A 19,086-nucleotide genomic window follows, 5' to 3' on the forward strand; every position below is an offset into this window, starting at 1 on the left:
CGTGGTTGTGTGGTGGTCGGGAGAACGGACGGGCAGCCTGGTGCATAGGCTCAGTCTGTACGACAAAGGGACGCGTGGACGTAGGCGTTCGCGACAAAGAAACATGGACGTTCGCGACAGACGGCCGTCGGGTTTCGTTCAGTGCTTCGGCATTGGTCAGTGGAGCAGCCACAGGTGGTGCGTGAGCTGTTGGTAGTGCCTCGGGCATTTGCTCCTGGACGACTAGCTGTATTGGTGGCGCTAAAATATATGGGGCACCTTCGGAGGTATAAGGCACTAGTGACAACTGGCATGCGACCCCTTCTCGTACAAATTGCTTGATCTCGAGAAGTAAAGAGGTGTGGTCTTCAGCAATGCCAGGTGACGTTAAAGCGGAGATTGTTGCACATAGCGCGCTGGCCCGACGAATGGTATCACGCTGTTTACAAAGCTCGTCATAGCTCTGACAAAGTTGGATATATTCCGCTACCATTTGCGGGCTCTTGGCGACAAGCATCTGAAATGCGTCGTCAGCGACGCCTTTCAAGACCTCTTTGATCTTCTCGGCTTCGGTCATGGCCGAGTTGACACGCCGGCAAAGGTCGACCATATCTTCGATATAACTGGTGTAATTTTCACCATTCTGCTGAGCCAAGTACACAAGCGCTGTTCGGCCCATAGTTTGCGAAGCACTGGATGGCCAAACAAGTCCGCAAACGCTGTTCGGAAAGCCGACCAGGTGGGAAGGTCTCTCTCGTGATTACGGTAGCACAGACTGGCGACGTCGGTCAAATAAAATTGTACGATGGTAGGCTTGTGCACATCGTCCCACTTGTTGTGCTTGCTCATCTGGTCGTATTCGCCGAGCCAGTCTTCCACGTCCTTGTCATCGGTTCCACTGAAGTTAGGTGAATCGCGTTGCCGAAAGGAGCCGAGACAGACAAAAGCTGCAGTAGTTGGAGCCGAGGCGGCCGCCTGCTGATTGCCGTCCGTGGACATTGGAGCAACTTGAGTCAACGTACGGTTTCGCAATTCCAGGATTATGCGTTACCCAGCACTTCCACCAATTAAAATGAGGCGTTTTAGAGCGGCACTTTTTTAAATAACAGGAGACCGGTCACGACAAGTGAAATGGTAATGGCGGAACCAGCCTGTCTGCTGAGCCAACCAAACGTCGTCTTCACAGACTGAGCGATACCCTCTGCCTTTCTGAGTAGCATTCATCTTCACTACAATATATATATATATATATATATTATATATATATATTATATATATTTATATATATATATATATATATATATATATATATATATATGTGTGTGTGTGTGTGTGTGTGTGTGTGTGTGTGTGTGTGTGTGTGTGTGTGTGTGTGTGTGTGTGTGTGTGTGTGTGTGTCGTTTTATTGCGAGAACACTTAAATGCGCACCCTCTACAAGCTTTTACTGTTGCTGTCATGTTCCGCATAAAGTCTAAATCCATGACTTTTCGTAACACACTGTATGCTGTTTCCGCGGGTAACATCTCGTGAGCGCTAGCGAGGAACACACGCTGATGAAACAAGTATCTCATCTCCATTACACGAGGAGCATATGCGGTAACATCACTCCGCGTGCAATGCCTCTCGGGCATAGTTCCTCGACCAGAAAAGAAATGTTGTCAATAATATTTTGATGGACACATGAGTATGAAGAGATACTGGGGTAGGAGGCCGCGTGGCTCGGTTTTCAAATGCAAACTTTCATTATAACGGCAAGGTCGTGAGGGCTAACACGCGCGACTTCAGCAGGCATCAGCGTGCGGTTCGTGTACCCTTCTACGCGCTATATGACTGCACAAACACTGCTCTTTTCCCTGGAGCAGCCGTCTTTCCTTACATCAGCATTTTGCCGTTGGGCAAGGAATTGTCACCCCCAGCCTAAGTTCGTTACGGGGCAGCGGGCTCCTATCACATGGTCTAAAATGTGAAGTCGTCGAAGGGTTTTCTGACCATAAAACTGTTGAAGTCGCGTCAAACTTAGCGTGTTCTTAGACCTGAGACCCAAACTGTTTTAAACTTTGCGAAAGTTATGACACTTCCTGGCTGGACAACCTAGTGCCATCTTTAGAAGAATTTGAATGTTGTAGCTAATTTTGCAATGCAGATGCACTTGTTCGCAAGTGTTTGGCATTGTGCGTGAATGTCTATCAAAGTATGTGCCTCAAAAAATATCGAATGGTATTCAAGACATCCATGGTGCCGTTAAAATATAATTCTTCTCGCTCGTCGCAGCAAGCACTTACGTAAAAATTGTAACTCTAACTGTAATGATAAAGCTTTTTCATTTATTGAATCGTTAAGTAAACTGGAAGCTAAATTGAAAGGGGCTAAGAACTACTATGTATACTCTAGCAGTGCCTTCGCAACATTTATGACAAAATCTACCCAGGTTTGAGGTCGCTTGTTGGGAAAGTTGGTACATACTTAGGTAATTACAAAAAAAACCGCAATACTTCGAAATCGGAAAAAGTAAAGCGGCAAAGACATAGTGCAGAGACGTCTCAGCGGCAGAGACATAGTGCAGAGACGTCTCTGCTCTCTGTTTCTGCCACTCTGCTTTTTCCGATTTCGACGTTTTGCAGTTCTCTTGTAGTTACCTGGAGGTCCCTCAGTCCAAATTGTCTGTTCCCTCATCTTTTATTATTGATGGCTAATCCACCTCAAATCCTGAAGCTTTAGCAAATGCCGTTATTAATTTCCTGAAATCTGTGTTTTCTACCAATAATGGCATCACTCTTTCATTTTCTGCCTGCAGCAAACTGCCGTCTTTTCCAAAGTTTAAATTAAGCTCCTGTAGAGTACGCATGCTAAAACTTACTCTTCAGGCTTCGAAACAATTTGGCCCACACATATTCCAAAAGTTTTTTCAAGTGGTATTCAGGGTGATGTGGCGACTCTCATACTGTAATATTTTTAAAATGAAGAGTCTCTGCAGCAGTTTCTCTGCTCTGGATATTAGCAAACGTCATGCCTGTTTTTAAGTCCGGAAACAAGCCAATAATACCAAATCATGTGTCAATATTTTTGGTGTCTACACGCTCAGTACTTTGGAGCATATCATTAACAAATACATTGTAGAATACACACAATATACATTCACGATCACAGCACGGCTTTTGTGCTGGCTATTCTACTGTGACGCAGTTATATTACGTTACACAGTTATATTACGCACGACATTGCTTCTCCCCTTATTAACCGAAAACAGGCTGATTTTGTATTTGTTGCTTATTCGAAGATTGTTTATATGGCTGAACATGATAATTTTTCTGCTTCTTAACAATTATTTGGCAACAACAAGCTGGATGATTGGATATCAGATTACTTGCTGTCACACTCAATCTTTGTTGCGTTTAGCCAAGTGAAGTCATCTGACATAAATATTTCATCAGTAACCGGTCTCAAGGCTGGGTGCCTTGTTTGATTTTCTTTGTAATTTACATCAATTACGGAGAAGAAATTATAGGGGATACTCAAATTATAGTTAGAATGTATGCAGACAATTGCGTTATCTCTAGACTCATCTTTAATACCCAAGGTCATGATGCGCTGACTACTGCTTTTTTCCTAATTTTGTAATGGGAGTGAAACCTGGCAAACTTTAAAAAAACTACTCACAACCTTTTCAAATAAGAAACAACCTTTTTCGTTTTACATCTACCAATGACGAAGTAAGTATAGTAGGTGGTACTTAGTTTAAAAGAGTTGGTGTAAATCTCACAGCAAATTTAATAAGGCACACGCACGTCAAAACAATCTGCAACAAGCTTTTTGAAAATTTTTGTTTTCGGCGCACGTTATAAGCAACTCGACAAAAGAATGCTGACTGGCAGCGCATAGGACTTTCATCAGACTCGAATAATTGCGTTGGATGTTTCGTCGCCTCGCCACAACATGACATGGTTATGTTAGAATCTGTTTATGAAAAAGCAACAATGCTTATACTTTGTTACTTTGACTAGCGTTTGTCGCCTATTTCGCATGCAATTTTTTATCGCTGCAGCCCTTCTCGAACACTGGCGCACTTGCAATCGGATCAACCCCCTGCATTAATAAATTTCACACTGGTGCGTCTGTTAGAGCACCCATAGCCATCGCTCAATTTTGTGCACACTGTACCCGGTGATTTGACCTCAAGATATTGTGTCCGTTATATCAATTTAGAATCGTTTTTGTTTTCTGTTTGCTTCTTGCTTTTCTGCAAATCGTGAATTTGTTGATTAAGCTGGATGGGTATCTGCGCAGACTCAATGCTGGGCATTTAAGAAAAAGATTTCCGTAAACGTGTATTTTGTTGAACTGTATTTTATGAAGGTGCTGAACATCGGTATTTCCAGTTGCTGTGTCTCAGGAAGTGACCCATCAAAATTTCCGAACACATGCCTTTAAGAAATGCTGCTCTACAACGCTAACTACTTCGCGCTTTTGGAGAGAGTGATTATCATTTTAAAATTTAAAAGATCATATTCTAACCCCAACAGCCCTTGAATCGAGATCGTAGCCCCCCTCCCCCCTCGGCTCCACGCCGCCGCCGATCTGATGGACCCCGCGCCGTTGACGCGCCGCCAACGAAGGTGAAAACACCAGCGCGCCACCGCCAGCAGTTTTGGTACCGGCGCACAGATCCACGTAGCTTTTCTGACGGTAGACCTGACGGAGTAGTAGCAGGGGTAGGCGCCCTCGAGCGGGACGATGGCCGCGATTACTTGTGAGAAGAGTCAACCCCAAATTGTGGGAACAAGGAAAAGCAGTCCCTAGCTCGCGTTGGGTACTACCAGGGCGGGGACAGTCCCTGGAACTGGGGCGTTTAAGGGTGACCCGGCGTTATGTCGTTTAATCTTCTTGCATAAAGTCTTCCTCCTGCCTGAGGGCCTCCCATTGACGCGCTTTATAATATATGGGGTCCTGTCGATTTTCTTACAATGGCTGCCTCCGTTGATATGCTGTTTTCCGCAAAGGTGGCACGTCAGGACGCATTTGTGATCACTGGGTGGGTAGGCGAAGGCGCAGTTCCGGCACCCAACCACTGTACTGGCACACACGTCTGCTTTGTGGCCTAGTTCATTGCACCGGTTTCGAACTTCTCCTTGTACAGGTTGCAACGGTAACGGATATTGCAGACGTAGATCCACGTGGTGACGCGAGGTTCCTTGAAGATCAACAGCATGGTGGTGGTGTTCTCCAGACGGCCAATGTCATTGATGGGAGGAATACGAGGATCTTGTAATTCTTCTTGGATACCTCGGCGGTCTAAGCGGAGGTCAGCTCCTGGGATCACACCGCGTCCTTGACTTTCATAGGCTGCACAGTACGCCAAAATTTCGTATTTGCGGGCGTCAATTACCAATTCCTTAGGTCGCAGTACCCATTAAGCTCGTGTGACTGCCGGGGTGCAATAGTCAAATGTGGTCTGTTTGGGATTTACTTGAATTAGGTATTCGCCACTAATCGAGGCCTTGGCGAAGTTTGCTGCAGTGCAAGGTACTTCGAACAGTTGAAAGTTGGTAATCGTGGAGAGCAGGAGTCCTCCCTTGAGGCGGACGATAAGCTTGAGGGCAACGCTGGGCAGCCGAGGCTGCTTAGAAGCCCCCGAGTTGAGGGCTAGTCATCGCCCGCGTAGGCGTGATGTGAGCGAACGATCGGTCACTGCGGTACCCTCATTCGTGGTATTTGGTGTTTTATGGGACGAGGATCGTCTGCCCTGGGTGTCGGAAGCCTGGAATATGGTGGCCCCTTTTGATGAACGGGCTTCACGGCTCTTGTTGACTTACGTAAGCCATTCGCTGGCTTCAAACTTATGCGAGATAATTTCCTTGCCCACGACGATCACCTTCATAGCCCACCGGCAACGTGCGAGCGCGCTCACCGCTCAGTGAAGCGGGCGGCAAGGCTGCGTCTAGTAATAACGAGCACAACTTAGCGCGTTACGCTTAACAGGCCGGGGGCGTGGCGGGTCGGAAAACATGCCAAAAAAGACTTGAATTGGGCAGACTTGCGTCGAAGTAGGTTTTCTAAAAATTCTGGAGACGTCAAAAATCCACTGGTTCGCTAAGATTAGACTTTCTGGAGATTCCCGCGAAAACGTCAAAAGCCCATGTAGAGCACGACCTACTCGGCTGCCGAGACAGTGGCGTCCCCGCCACTGCTCAAAACTTAAAGCACGCTGCTCAAACAGAGAAACAAGCACCCGAGTATACACCTAGTTGTGTTGGAAGCACACGAGGTACAAAACGCCTGAATGTCGAGGTAAGCGCGACAGCGACCGACCATGCCAGAAAACGTCTTCACGCATTTTGACCAAGCCATGTGCACGTGCGCGCGCAAGCAACGCGCCGGGCGACGACCTCTGGAAGCGTTCTCAAATCAATCTCCTCGCGCCATCTCGCTACTGATGGCGAAATCTCGCTAAATTTATGGAGCTCTGAGAACGGCCAACTATGTAAGGCGTGTATAAATGGTGTTGGACCTCTGAACCTTACTACTGTGGTGCGGCTAACATCAATCAAAGGACGCGTCTTGCTATATTAAAAGCTTTATATCAACTGAACAAGAAATGAAAAGTGTGAGCCGGCGCTAGCGTTAGCTCGTGAGGAGGCTAAATAATGATGATGGCTCCTCTTCTGCGGCAAAGTTTGAAGAAAAGAAAGTCATAACAGTCTCCCGAGCAGACAAATGACGCTAGGTAGTCCCAATGGGTACAGTAGCTGCCGAGGACGCTTCACCACAGTGCCGTCGAGCAAGCGTAAAGAGAAAGTCCTAAGCGTGCCACCCCGTCCACCGATCAGTTATTCTATGCGAACCAAGCTTCACAGTTGCCTTGGACGCTGTTTTTCTCCGAGTATAAATACATTGCCTTTCTTAAATAAGTGATTTATTTTTGCTTGCCTGAATATGTAGTTTCTGAGTTCATTAGGGTACTCCTATAACCAACAAGACCAGTAAGTTTGCGAACCCTCTTCTCTCTTCCTCCAAAGCTTCTTGATCATTGGTCGACTCGGTGTTGATATTGAGGTCGTAAGGTGGTAGCGTACTCAGTCTTCTTCCAACGAGAAAATCTGCTGGTGGTAGGGGGTATGGCTCATCCACGTCATTTAACACATATGTTAAAGGCCGAGAATTTATTACGGCTTCCACTTCCGTTAGTAAAGTAACCAACTCTGTCTGATTCACAAGACGTCAAGCAAGCATCTTCTTCTAGCAGGTCTAAACAGAACGTACGAGTCTCTCGTAAAATCCACTCTACCAAACAACACTCGGGCAATAAAATTTCCACTGAATCTTCGAGGAAGAGAAAAAAAAATTGCCCGCAGCTTCCCTCGGGGGAACACTGAGGAGGATGCGGAGCATATAATTGGTTAACGGGGTGTTAAGGTGCGACTTACTTGGCACACACGACGTAGTCGGCATAGTCGGTGCCCTTTCCAAACGTATCGCAAAGAACCGACAACGCTTTGGAGTTGTTCTGAATGTTGCCGATCCGAGTTAAGTTGTTATCGAACCAAAGACGATCACACACCTTGCAGGTGTGGCCGAAGCTTCGGTCGAGGAAGTCGCGCTTGAAGCGAGCGTTGGGCGTGGCATACTGCTTGGCGCGCCACGCCGCTACCTCGGCGCGCTTGCGCTCGCGGGCAGCATCGGGATCGGCCTCTCGTCGCCGACGCTTGCACTCGGCTTCCCCTTTTCGAAAGTCCGGGTCCTCTTGTCGACGCTTACGTTTCAAAGCGGCCGAATCCGGTGCTGCTGCTCGACGCTGACGTCTCTCAGCGGCTTCACGTTCTCTAAGTTGAGAATCTTCCGCTCGACGCCGACGTTTACGTTCGGCGTCGCGAGCTCTTCTCCGCGCTGCCTTGTCTTCGGACGACGACTTGGTTGCGGTTCCGCCAACACTTTGGCCGGCGCTGGTCGAAGGGACGTCGATCATTGCGACCTCGGACGTCGACGCGCCGTACAAACCAACCGACAAGCGGCAACTGAGCGAGCGAGCACCGACCTTGAGTATATATACAGCGCGACGGCGCATGCACTGTCAGCTGTCGAATGTTCGAGAAGGGGGAGAAGCGCAACGGCGCATGCGCGCGCGTCAGCTGCCGATGTTCTCGAAGCGCGACGGCGCATGCGCGCGCGTCAGCTGCCGATGTTCTCGAAGCGTGACGGCGCATGCGCGCTACATTATACAGCTAGCGAATGTTCGTGAAGAGGAGAAGCGCACGCGGTGTGTAGAGGAGGAAGGGTGCACAGATGGTGGAGGAGTAAAGCGCGCGCGGTGTGTAGAGGAGGAAGGGATGCACAGATGGTGGAAGAAGGAGGAGGAAGCTTGCGGACGGCGCCGCACTACAAGCCTCGAGTATTAGATGCTCCGCATCTAATACGAGTAAATCGGGGTGCCTAACTTTTCACCAGAGCTTCTGTAGATCTTTAGACATTTTGACGAAGGTTCGCGCATTGTCGCTGTACATTGTGTGAAAGAGGCCTCAACATGATACGAATTTTCGATGTGCGCAAAGGAAAGGAAGCGCTCAATGTGATGCCCTTTGATTTATAATAGACCCGCGAAATCCACTCACAAGAAACAGAGAGGTTTGATTGCAGCGATCTTGGGGCATTTCAAGGCGAAACTTCCTCAACTGGTTCAGACTGGAGGCGGTGGAAGATGACACACCATCATCTATTATTTTTTATTGTTTTTTTTGACCAGATGTCCTGATTGTGCAATCCAATATTGTTCCATGATTTGAGTCAATGTGTCTCATACTCCTCTGTGGCAGACTTCTTCGTGAGCATGATTGATGATAAAGTATTGAAGTGAGAGTTTTTTGGTAGGAGGATGGGATGGCGAGAACCGTACGAGAATCATTCGTCATCTGAGTTTTTTCTTGTACCCGAAACAGCCCGTTGTTGTCAAGGCACAATTTTAATTTTGCAACAGGACTTGGGGAAGGAATCGGATTCTATTTGGCGGCGCAGTTGCTTTCGTTACCAAAGTGAGCTCTCTGTTCTACGTGAATCAAGTAGTACTCCGCCTGTTGAATTTCTTCAGCAGACAGCTCCTCGAACGTATCACTTTCCTTCTTCAACTTTTTAACACAACTGAAAACCCATGCCGTTACTCTTGCAAGTTTTGTGAGGCTGCTGAATTGTTCGTTATCAATCAGCGTTGGCACCGATCTTCTCGTGTTAACAGCGTGGATATCAATTTCTGGCCCGGTCTCATCCATCGTTACTAGAACTGCAGGTAGTAGCGTTGGCCTCAGCTACCTCGAGTTTTCTGTTTTCGAGGTCAAGTTTCCCTCCGAACTCAGACTATAATGTGTGAAACATGACAAGCCGTTCAGGTTCCTACCACCCCCATTGTGACCGACTCTGTGTACAGCCACGCCTCGAGTGAACAAATCTGTGGTGTTTTCTTTTCCGGGGCCAAATCATCATATGGAATATTCTGTTGAATTTCTGAACACCTGCGTCCTGTTCCATACAACTTTCTTCCACGAAACGTGTTCCTTGAGAAACCAGCAAAAGGTAATCTGGGAATTGGACCAACATGTTGCTTCAAGAATGTCCAGATCGCAGTCCTGTAGGCATATAGCGGGCCGACAGCCCACTATATGCCTACAGGACTTTATGCCTACGGTGCTGTAGTCCCTATTCACAAACTAACCTCGGCCTTACTTCACGGTTTCATCAACACTATGTACTCTCTACGTGCGTTATAAAGACGTGTAAATGATAACAGGGTGAAACATGAGGACAAGACGGGTTCATAGATCCTGGCCTCGTTTGTTTTTCAAGCGCAATGAGGTTTAAAACCGGTGAGGAAAACTCGAGGAAAGCATGAGGTAGGTCTGTAAATACGGACCTATATGCAGACATACAGGCGGGCTACAAGCAAAGCTGACATCAATTCAAGCCTTGCCAAGGTGACCATATTTAACGGCGCAACTCTGGTCTTTGCCATTAATAGTATAGTGTGGATGGTACCACTTGAGTCGACGGTACGAAGGTAGGCTGCAGCACCAAATTCTGACAGACTTGCGCAGGAAAAGATGTGCAGTTCTGCCTTTTTTATAAACGCCTTCACTGCCCACTGTGAGAAACGTTGAAATTCTGAGCTTATGTAGCATGGCTACTTCATTGCTTCATTTTTTTTCCAGACAGCTGACAGCTTCGGTGGTATGATATCATCCCAGCCGAGGTTTTTTCTCCAGAGGTCTTGTAGGAAGATCTTCGCCCTTACTAGAAAGGGTTACAGAAATTCCAAAGGCTCGTAGATCCTTGCCACTGCCTGGAGCACAAAGCGTTTGGTAATTTGATGCTCTTCCATAAACTGTAGGATATCCTGGGGCCTAAACGGGAAGTTATCCATCTGCTTGTTCCAATAAATTCCCAGGACTTTCAGAGGTCCCGAAGGTGAGCAAAGGGATTTTTCAGGGAAATGATTCCATGTTCGAAGACAGCAGATACAACGGAGTTGTTTCCGGCCCATTTACGAATGTTCATAGAAGTTTATCTGAAGATTTATTCATCTTTTTAAACATTTGACTAGCTTGTTCAATGGTGTCTGTACCAATAAGGAGATCAAATATATACATGGAGTCTTGTAATAAATAGCCAAGCTGTCGTAGGATTCCGATTTTCTTTGGACTTGAAGTGATGCCTCGAGGTAGCAGTCCTTAGAAAAGGACTTGAAGTAGCTCCAAAGGGCACTCTGTTCATTCTCCAAACTTCTATTTGCGGCAGTTGGCTGTCTACTTGAGGTGAAGTCTTGAACCACAAGAAGCGAAGTGCATCTCTGTTGGGTTGTCGCAGGTCATTTTGTAGGAGCGCCTTCGCAACATCAGCACTAATCGCTATCTTGTAGCATTAGAAACGAAGCAGCAGAGTCACTACGTCGGGATTTAAATTTTGGTTGGCTTCTAGATTGTCGTTCAAGGACTTTATCCCGGATTCGTGAGACGAAGCGTCAAACACAATGCGTACCTTCGTAGCAGATTGGTCCTCACGTATGATGGCTTCGTGTGGCATATAATACCGTGGTTCAAGTGGTTGGTCTTCTTGTGTAGGTACTTTCTCAGCAGATCCTCCTTCGAGGTACATTCGAATAGTTGCATTGTATCGTTTTAAGAGCTCACTGTCTTTTTTAAGCTTCTTCATCAAACTTTGTAGATGTTTGAGTGCAACTTCGTAGTTTTCACTCAGATCAACCGTTTCCTTCCACGGTAGCACCACTTCATATCCATTGTCTTTCCTTTGGTGTTGTTCTCTAAATTTGCCAGCATTGAATGGACGACCCTCGTTCCTTCATTTTCAGCTTTGATATCGACACTTTATAGATCCCAGAAATGTAGAAAAAAATTTCGAGATATCTTGCTTGGTCACCGTGTATTGTAGGACTGCAATACTGGCACACTGTATAACTTTGGAAGCAATAGGCAATGGGTCTTGTAAAGTCAATCCCAGTTTCTTCTCAATAGCTTTCAACTTTTCGTACATAGGCTTCACGGTACCAGTTACTAGATCCCAATAATAGTCTCATCCAATAATGACCGCAATCTGTTTGACTTCTACTATTTGTATGGAGATAGCTCGCATATTGAAGTGCATCTTGTTTATTTCTCTTCAAACGTTTTCACGTTTTCTTCTGGTACCGGAATGCATTCAGTGCATATCGTGTCCACCGTCAGCGCCTCTATCAAAATGATAAATTTCTCGTTCGTGGGGAACTCGATAGACGTACCTTCTTTATAGTTTTCGTGTGTTATCACCCCCGAACACACCAATTGTCACCGTTTCCTCTTCTATTAGTTAGCAGCGAAGTCTTCCGTAAGCTTTGATCGCAATGAAGCTCCACTGACTTCGACCATCGATAAGGACTGTGTAGCGACCAGATGATTTGGCGCCGAATACGATGGCTGTCAGACTCTCCAGTATTACGACTAACCTTGCTTGCTTGTACACTATATCGACCAATGCAGATATCACTTTATGGTCGTTTCTTATGTCATAGGATGCGCAAACTGGTGTTAATTGCTTTCTCACGCACTTGTTTCATTTTAACCGGCTTCTTCAATCTTTTGCCATGTGGCCCTGTCTAAGGTAACCAAAGCATCGTCCCGTTTTGATGATCATCTCCTTTTTGATCGAGAAATCAATATATTTTGTATCACATACCTCGGCAGAATGCTCTTCAGGCCGGCAGAAAAGGCACTGTTGTACACTTTTTGTTGAGCTTTGTAGAGCGGCTATCGTGGAAACTTCCCGTGTGCCCCTGGGTTTCAGTCCTCCTTTATCTGATGCATGACGAGTTTTCGTTACGTCTTGTTCAGCAACAGCTTCCCGACAAGTGAGTTGAAGGTCGAAATCCAGATGCATTCGAAGACTGTTATCTTCTGGAGCCGTTACACAGTTCTAATTACCATGCGTATTCGAAGAGGATGCAGCCGATGATGATGCTTTGCGCATCTCATAAAAACGCAGACTATGTCCGTCGGTAGAACTCTTGGCAGGATTTCCCGAAGCATCGACCAATAAGTTGTCGAGTTGGTGCCAAGCGCCTTGGGGCTTCCAATATGAACCTGTACCTTGTCGTAAAGTTGCCTCAGCTAACGAACGTCTGCTGACGCTGACACCAGCTTGAGATCCAGCAAACCTCACAAATGGTCCTGCACAATGATCTGTTCAACTCCGAAATGCTTCTGTAAAATTTCAATAGCGTCTTTATATCACTCTTCGATTGCTTACAATGCCTATATGGCTGACGTGGCTGCTCTGGTAACCCAGCTGCTCAAGTAGTTGAACTGGTCAGCTATGCTTAACTCGCTGTTGTTGTGGACTGCTGATGTACACTGCGTCCCAAATCTCGGCTATAATCTGCTGGTGCCATCAAATTTTACAAGTTTTAGTTGAAGACGCTTGCTTTTCCCAGATGGTAACGGGTGGACAGTTGTAAGCCGTGGGTCTGCAGGCGCCAGACATTCATTCAGCTTGACTCGTAAACTCGCTGTAAAAGTAACAATTTTGTCACGATATTCTCCAGCGTCTAGCGTCTCGCTGTTCAACAGAGCGTCTGGCGTCTCTTGAAAATTGTCTCATCTACTTGCTCTATTGACCAGAAAATAAGCTTATTCCGTCGAGGAATACACTTACTGCTGCTGTCGTGACGGCTCGATTTCCTCGCAAGTAGTCTTCCTCCTCAGACAACAGAACATCCAGTTGGGACCGCGGGCTGTTGCGTCGTCTAAGATATCGTTCCATTCTGCCACTCGCAGACCAGGTATCTCGCAAAGATCACAGGCTCCGTCTTCTGAGATGTTGCGGCTCCTAACGTCGCTTATATTGGCGCCGTCAAATATCCCACGTTTTCAGCAGAATTTGTTGGACCTCTGAGCCTTACTACTGCGGCTTGGCTAACATCAAGCAGAAACACCTCTTGCTAGATGAAAAGCTTTAAGGAACTGAAGATGAAAGAAAAAGAAAGGGGTAAGCCGGCGCTGCCACGAGGCCACGCGTCAGCTTGTGAGAAGGCTCAATATTGATGATGGCTGCTCTTCTGCGGCGAGAGATGAAGAAAAGGAAGTCACAACAAACGGCTTTGCGTTAGCGAACGGAGAGTCGAATGGTTAGCGTGACGTGCAGCAGAGCAAGAGGTCGCTGGTTCGACGCCTCGGTTCGGTACTTTCTATTCTTTTTCTGTGTAATATGTAGTTATATATTATACAACGTCATGTCTGTGACGGAAGTACGCCAACGGAGCCATGGTGACACTCAGCAAAAAACTTTTTCCTGTTTAAACTTCTGGCACAGTACTTCGGACCGTACAGGGTAGTTCGACGTCCCGGCACACTAGACCAACAGGTTCTCCTCGACAGCATCACGAAATTTCATCTGCAACGTGCGCGACCTAAAATCATTTATGTTATGCGCCTCAAGTCGTTTCATGCGTGCTAACAAACCTAAGCACTGTACTGTTTGTTGTTTATTATTGTGCTTTATTGTTTGGACATATTCATCATTACATTGTCTTTTTATTATAAATGCGAAGCATTTCCTGGCAAACGTCGGCGACTTCGAGCATATCTATCTATCTATCTATCTATCTATCTATCTATCTATCTATCTATCTATCTATCTATCTATCCGACTACGACTTTTAGCTCTCCTGGCCGTTTGGATAGTGGTAACGATACCAACCTTTGTATGATATAACATGACTATATGGAGAACATAACTGACTAGTCATAACATGAAAATTATAACATTTATGTCATAAATGTGATGATTTACATTTCGTGGTCTCGCTGCTCTTGCGGCGGTTTTATTCACATGATATGTTGCAAAACTAGTGTGGTATGACATGACTGCAAGGAGAACAGAAGCGACAGGCGCTAACATCAAAATCATGACATGCGTGTCATTTAACAACATGACTACATGTCACACTCATGATGTGCTCACGCCCGTTTCGCTAGCTTCTCATGAACCAAATTCGGTTATACGGGACGTGAAATGATGACGAAGATATGTGACTGGTTCAAACATGATAATCATGAGATGTGTGCCATGTAAAAACATGACTACATGCTACGCTCATTACGCGCTCGCGGCCATTTCGCTAGCTTCTTATTAACCAAATTCTGTATTACGAGACGTGAATGGATTACGAAGTTATGTGACTGGTGCAAACATGACAATCATGAGATGCGTGTCATGTCAAAACATGACTATATGCTATGCTCATAATGCGCTCACGGCCGTTTCGCTCGCTTCACGTGTACCAAATTCCGTATAACGTGATGCGAACGGACGACATAGGTAAATGACACGTCCAAACATGATGATCATGAAATGCTTATCAAATAACAACATGACTACGTCCCACACTTATGATGCGCTCACAGCCGTTTCGCTACCATCACATATGCCAAAACTTGGTATTACATCACGTGAATAGATGACGAAGGTATGTGACTTGTGCAAACATGATAATCATGAAATGCGTGCCATGTAAAAACATAAATACATGCCACACGTGCGCGCCGGCGTTCGTTTTATTGCGTCACGCCGGCGATGCCAGCCCAGGCGCCGATATTCCCTAGGAGAGATCAGTAATCGGCCCACTGACCTTCACTGTGTATCTGCATGCCGTATATTCGCAGGCGCGCACCGCACTGCGTTGCTGTGACGCATCCGCGTTTGAGTGCACATGGTGAGGCAGATGTTTACTAAGTAACGTCGTCGGCATGAACTGCCGCATGTCGCATTTCGCGCCGGTTGCCACCGGGCCACGCCAACAACGCTGGTCGTGCTGGTCGCGCCTGGCGTCACACTATAAAGTGCTCGGGTGTTGCAAGCGTAGCGTCGCTGCGCCGATTCTGCGTGTGCGTCAACGTTGCGTTGGAGTATATTGGGCCCTTCATGACTCACTCGCCGCCGTTGCGCTAGCTCCACATGAACCAAATTTGGCATTACGAGAAGTGGACAGACGATGAAGGTAAATGACACGTTCAAACCTGATAATCATAATATGCGCTTCATGTAAAACATTACTACAAGCGGCGCTCATGGTGTTCTCGCGTCCATTTCACTAGTTCGACGTATACTAAGTTTGGCATTACGTGACGTGAATGGACGATGAATGTATATGACACGTCCAAATATGATAATCGTGATATGGATTTCATGTAAAACATGATTACATGCTACTCTTTTAGCACGCTTGCTCACGTTTCGCTAGCTCCATATGTAGAAAAGCTGGTATCAGGTGACGTTAATAGATGACGAAGGTAACTGAAACGTCCTAACATTATAATCTTGAAATGGAAGTCATGTACGGCATAATTTACCTCCCTCTCTCACCATTGTGCTGATCTCAAAGTGACCTATCACCCTTCCTCATTCGTGCTTCGCATATCTTCATTGTACGCGGTATCTGCCAATTTTTTGTTACTTTGATTACTCATGAATTTCCCCTCTACGTTCTGTTTTAAGCATCGGGACGATGTTTTTACAGAGGAACAATGCCACGCGCGTTTATATTTTCATTTTTTTTTCATTTGGTTTTCGCGCACAAATCCTGTCAGGAATGCTCTGTGCAAAGTGCCCCTCACTGTTCGAAAAGGTTCTCAATTATTGTAGATCGTTCTGTTAAGATTGCGCGCAAGATTCGAACACTCTAGATTGCTCCAAAGCTTACACGACGACTAGTGGTAAGGTGGGAATATTCGATGGCACATGTATAAAAGCTGACGTGCTCTGCCGCTTGTCAAGTTGTCGACGGCCGACGCGACGGCCGCTATCAGTGCCACTGTGTATCATGGTAATCTGAATTTCTGTTTACCGGCCACAAGTTGGACCACATGAACAGCTTCATTTTTGGACAAGCCTTCTCTGCCTTCGTCAGCATCACGGCCCCATGACGATACAATGCAAGGGGTGATGTAAGGACAAATATATATTTTGGAAGACGGCAGTGCCAAGGAAAAAATTGCACCTGCAAAGTTGGTGGGATGTCTGTCGTAGTAAAGAGGATCATAATCACAGGTGTTTTTTGTGAAACATTATCTGAGAAGTATTTATTTTCTTAGACTACTTGTGAATAATAGGTTATATATATATATATATATATATATATATATATATATATATATATATATATATAATACGGTAAGAGAGAAAGATGAAGGGTTAAGTATTTGCAGCAAGTTGCTCAGATGTCACCATCATTATTATTTCTCAGCATGCACCACTTGAAATGAAATTGCTGCATCATTTGGTGTTATGTATGCTCGCAGGAAAAAGCGCAGCACGAGACTCCGGCAATTCCTGCCAATGAAGAGAGGAGTCCGAACAGGTAAATGAGGACATGTCATATACCGACCATTCAAGGACCGCGTTCGCATAAAAGAAATAGAGAAGAAAAAGCCCGACGCTTTGATGGCTTTGTTGATGAATTTGTAACCAATATTATTTATGCAGGTATCTGATCATCAATCATCAATGATCATCAATCAATGGTGAACGAATGCATGGCATAAAGAATCTGAACAGATTCATCGATACTTTCTGCGCGCTAAGTTCCCCTACGATTTGGTGAACTTCGGTTGATTAAAGCGATGTTCACGTGAATGTTTCGTTAACTAAAGTAACATTTTGTTTAAGTTTAAGGCTACGTTCTCTAAAGACAGTGATGACACAAAAACTGTGTGCTATATGCAAGTACTAAACACGAGAGACGCTCGAAGAGCAAAAGTGATAAAAACTGAGGCCCAGAAAAACGTATGGAACTTTTCTTGCAGTTTCTAAACTGTGTTGCAATCATTCCTGAAACTTAAAAAAATATAAGGTGAGCGAAAGTATTGTCACATTACCGGTGGGATTTGAATCCCCGGCCTTTGTACTACACGTTTGATGTTCCACCATTGAAGCTGCAAAAAAGAGCACTGTCTCGGCCCCTTTGTTTGCATGTATACTGTGCGAAAAAAATGTTTTGAAAATTTTTAAGCTGCTGAGCTTTATGAGAAAACCTATGAATTCAACAAAATTGTCACCTTTGTCCACAGCAACGCGCAATGAGCGCCATGTGATGGTCCAATTAAAAATCACCTTTACACCTAAATCAAAACGAAATGAACAGTTCTTCTTATGGCAAGTTTTGTTATTACAATTTTATAAATGCGAAGCATTTTTTGGCGAACTTCAGTGACCTTGAGCGTGTCTATCTATCTATCTATCTATCTATCTATCTATCTATCTATCTATCTATCTAGCCGCCTATGGCTTATAGCTCTCCTGGCCGTTTAGGTAATGGTATCGTTACCAAACTTGGTATGTCATAACATGACTGTATGAAAAACTTATTTGACTAGTCATAACATGAAAGTTTTGACATGTATGTCATGAATGTCATGATTTACATTTCATGATCCTGCAGCTCTTGCGGTGGTTTTGTTCGCATGGTGTTCACGCATGGCGAACACAAGCGACAGACTCTGACATGAAAATCATGACATGCATGCCATGTAACAACATGGCTACATGCTACGCTCATGATGCGCTTGCGGCCATTTCGCTAGCGTCACGTATACCAAATTTGATATTACATACGTGAATGAATGACGAAGGTATGTGAGTGGTGCAAACATTAAAATCGTGAGATGCGTGTCATGTATCAACATGACTACATGTCATGCTCGTGATGCGCTGGTGGCCGTTTCGCTAGCTACACTTATATTAAATTTGGTATTACGGGACGTAAATAGATGACGAAGGTGAGATACTGGTGCAAACATGATCAATATGAGATGCGTGTCATGTAACTACATGACTACATGCTACGCTCATGATTCACTCGCGACCGCTCAATAGCTTCACATATGCCAAATTTGGTATTACGTGACGCCAATGGGTGACGAAGGTACGTGACTAGTGCACACATGATGATCATGACATGCGTGTCATCTCAGAAGATGACTACATGCCTCAGTCAAGGCGCCAATAAATTTCGACGTGAAGTGGTGCGCGTGCTCGCCGGCGTGTATTTCGTAGCGTCATGCCAGCGTTGCCACGCCAGGCGCCGGTTCTTCCATATACTCGCAGGCGCACGCCGCGCTGCGTTGGTTTGACACATGCGCGTTTCAGCGCGACTGGCGTGTTCCGTCACGAAAAGTGGGAGACGCAGCATTGTCTGGGTAACGCATCGGTGCGAAATGCAGTATGTGGTATTTCGCGCCAGTTGTCGTGGAGCCGCGCCGACGGATGCTGGTCGAGCCTGGCGTCAGACCATAGAGTGCTCGCGTTTTACTAACGTAGCATCGCTGTGCCCAGCATTCGCGCGCGTCAATGGTACACTGGAGTATATTGGGCCTTCATGATGCGCTCGTGGCCATTTTGTTAGCTTCACATATACCAAACTTGGTGTTACGTGACCTCAATGGATGACGAAAGATATGACTGGTGCAAACGTGATAATCCTGACACGCGTGTCATGCAGGGACATGACAACATACCACGCTCATAGCGTGCTCGCGGCTGTTTCGCTAGCTCCATATACACTAAATTTGGTATCAAGTGCTGTG

The 19,086-nt window shown here is 45.8% G+C and overlaps 1 protein-coding gene across 1 annotated transcript in view; it reads left to right on the plus strand.

Moving 5' to 3' along the window:
- Positions 1–19,086, plus strand: part of LOC119164636 (uncharacterized) — a 221,930-nt gene that overhangs the window by 51,629 nt on the left and 151,215 nt on the right. Inside the window, exon 3 of the mRNA XM_075874308.1 lies at positions 16,804–16,862. Coding sequence (XP_075730423.1) covers positions 16,804–16,862 — 59 coding nt within the window. The remainder of the gene's footprint in view (positions 1–16,803; positions 16,863–19,086) is intronic.

This window comes from Rhipicephalus microplus, chromosome 9, assembly GCF_043290135.1.
Source record: "Rhipicephalus microplus isolate Deutch F79 chromosome 9, USDA_Rmic, whole genome shotgun sequence".
Lineage (NCBI taxonomy): Eukaryota > Metazoa > Arthropoda > Arachnida > Ixodida > Ixodidae > Rhipicephalus > Rhipicephalus microplus.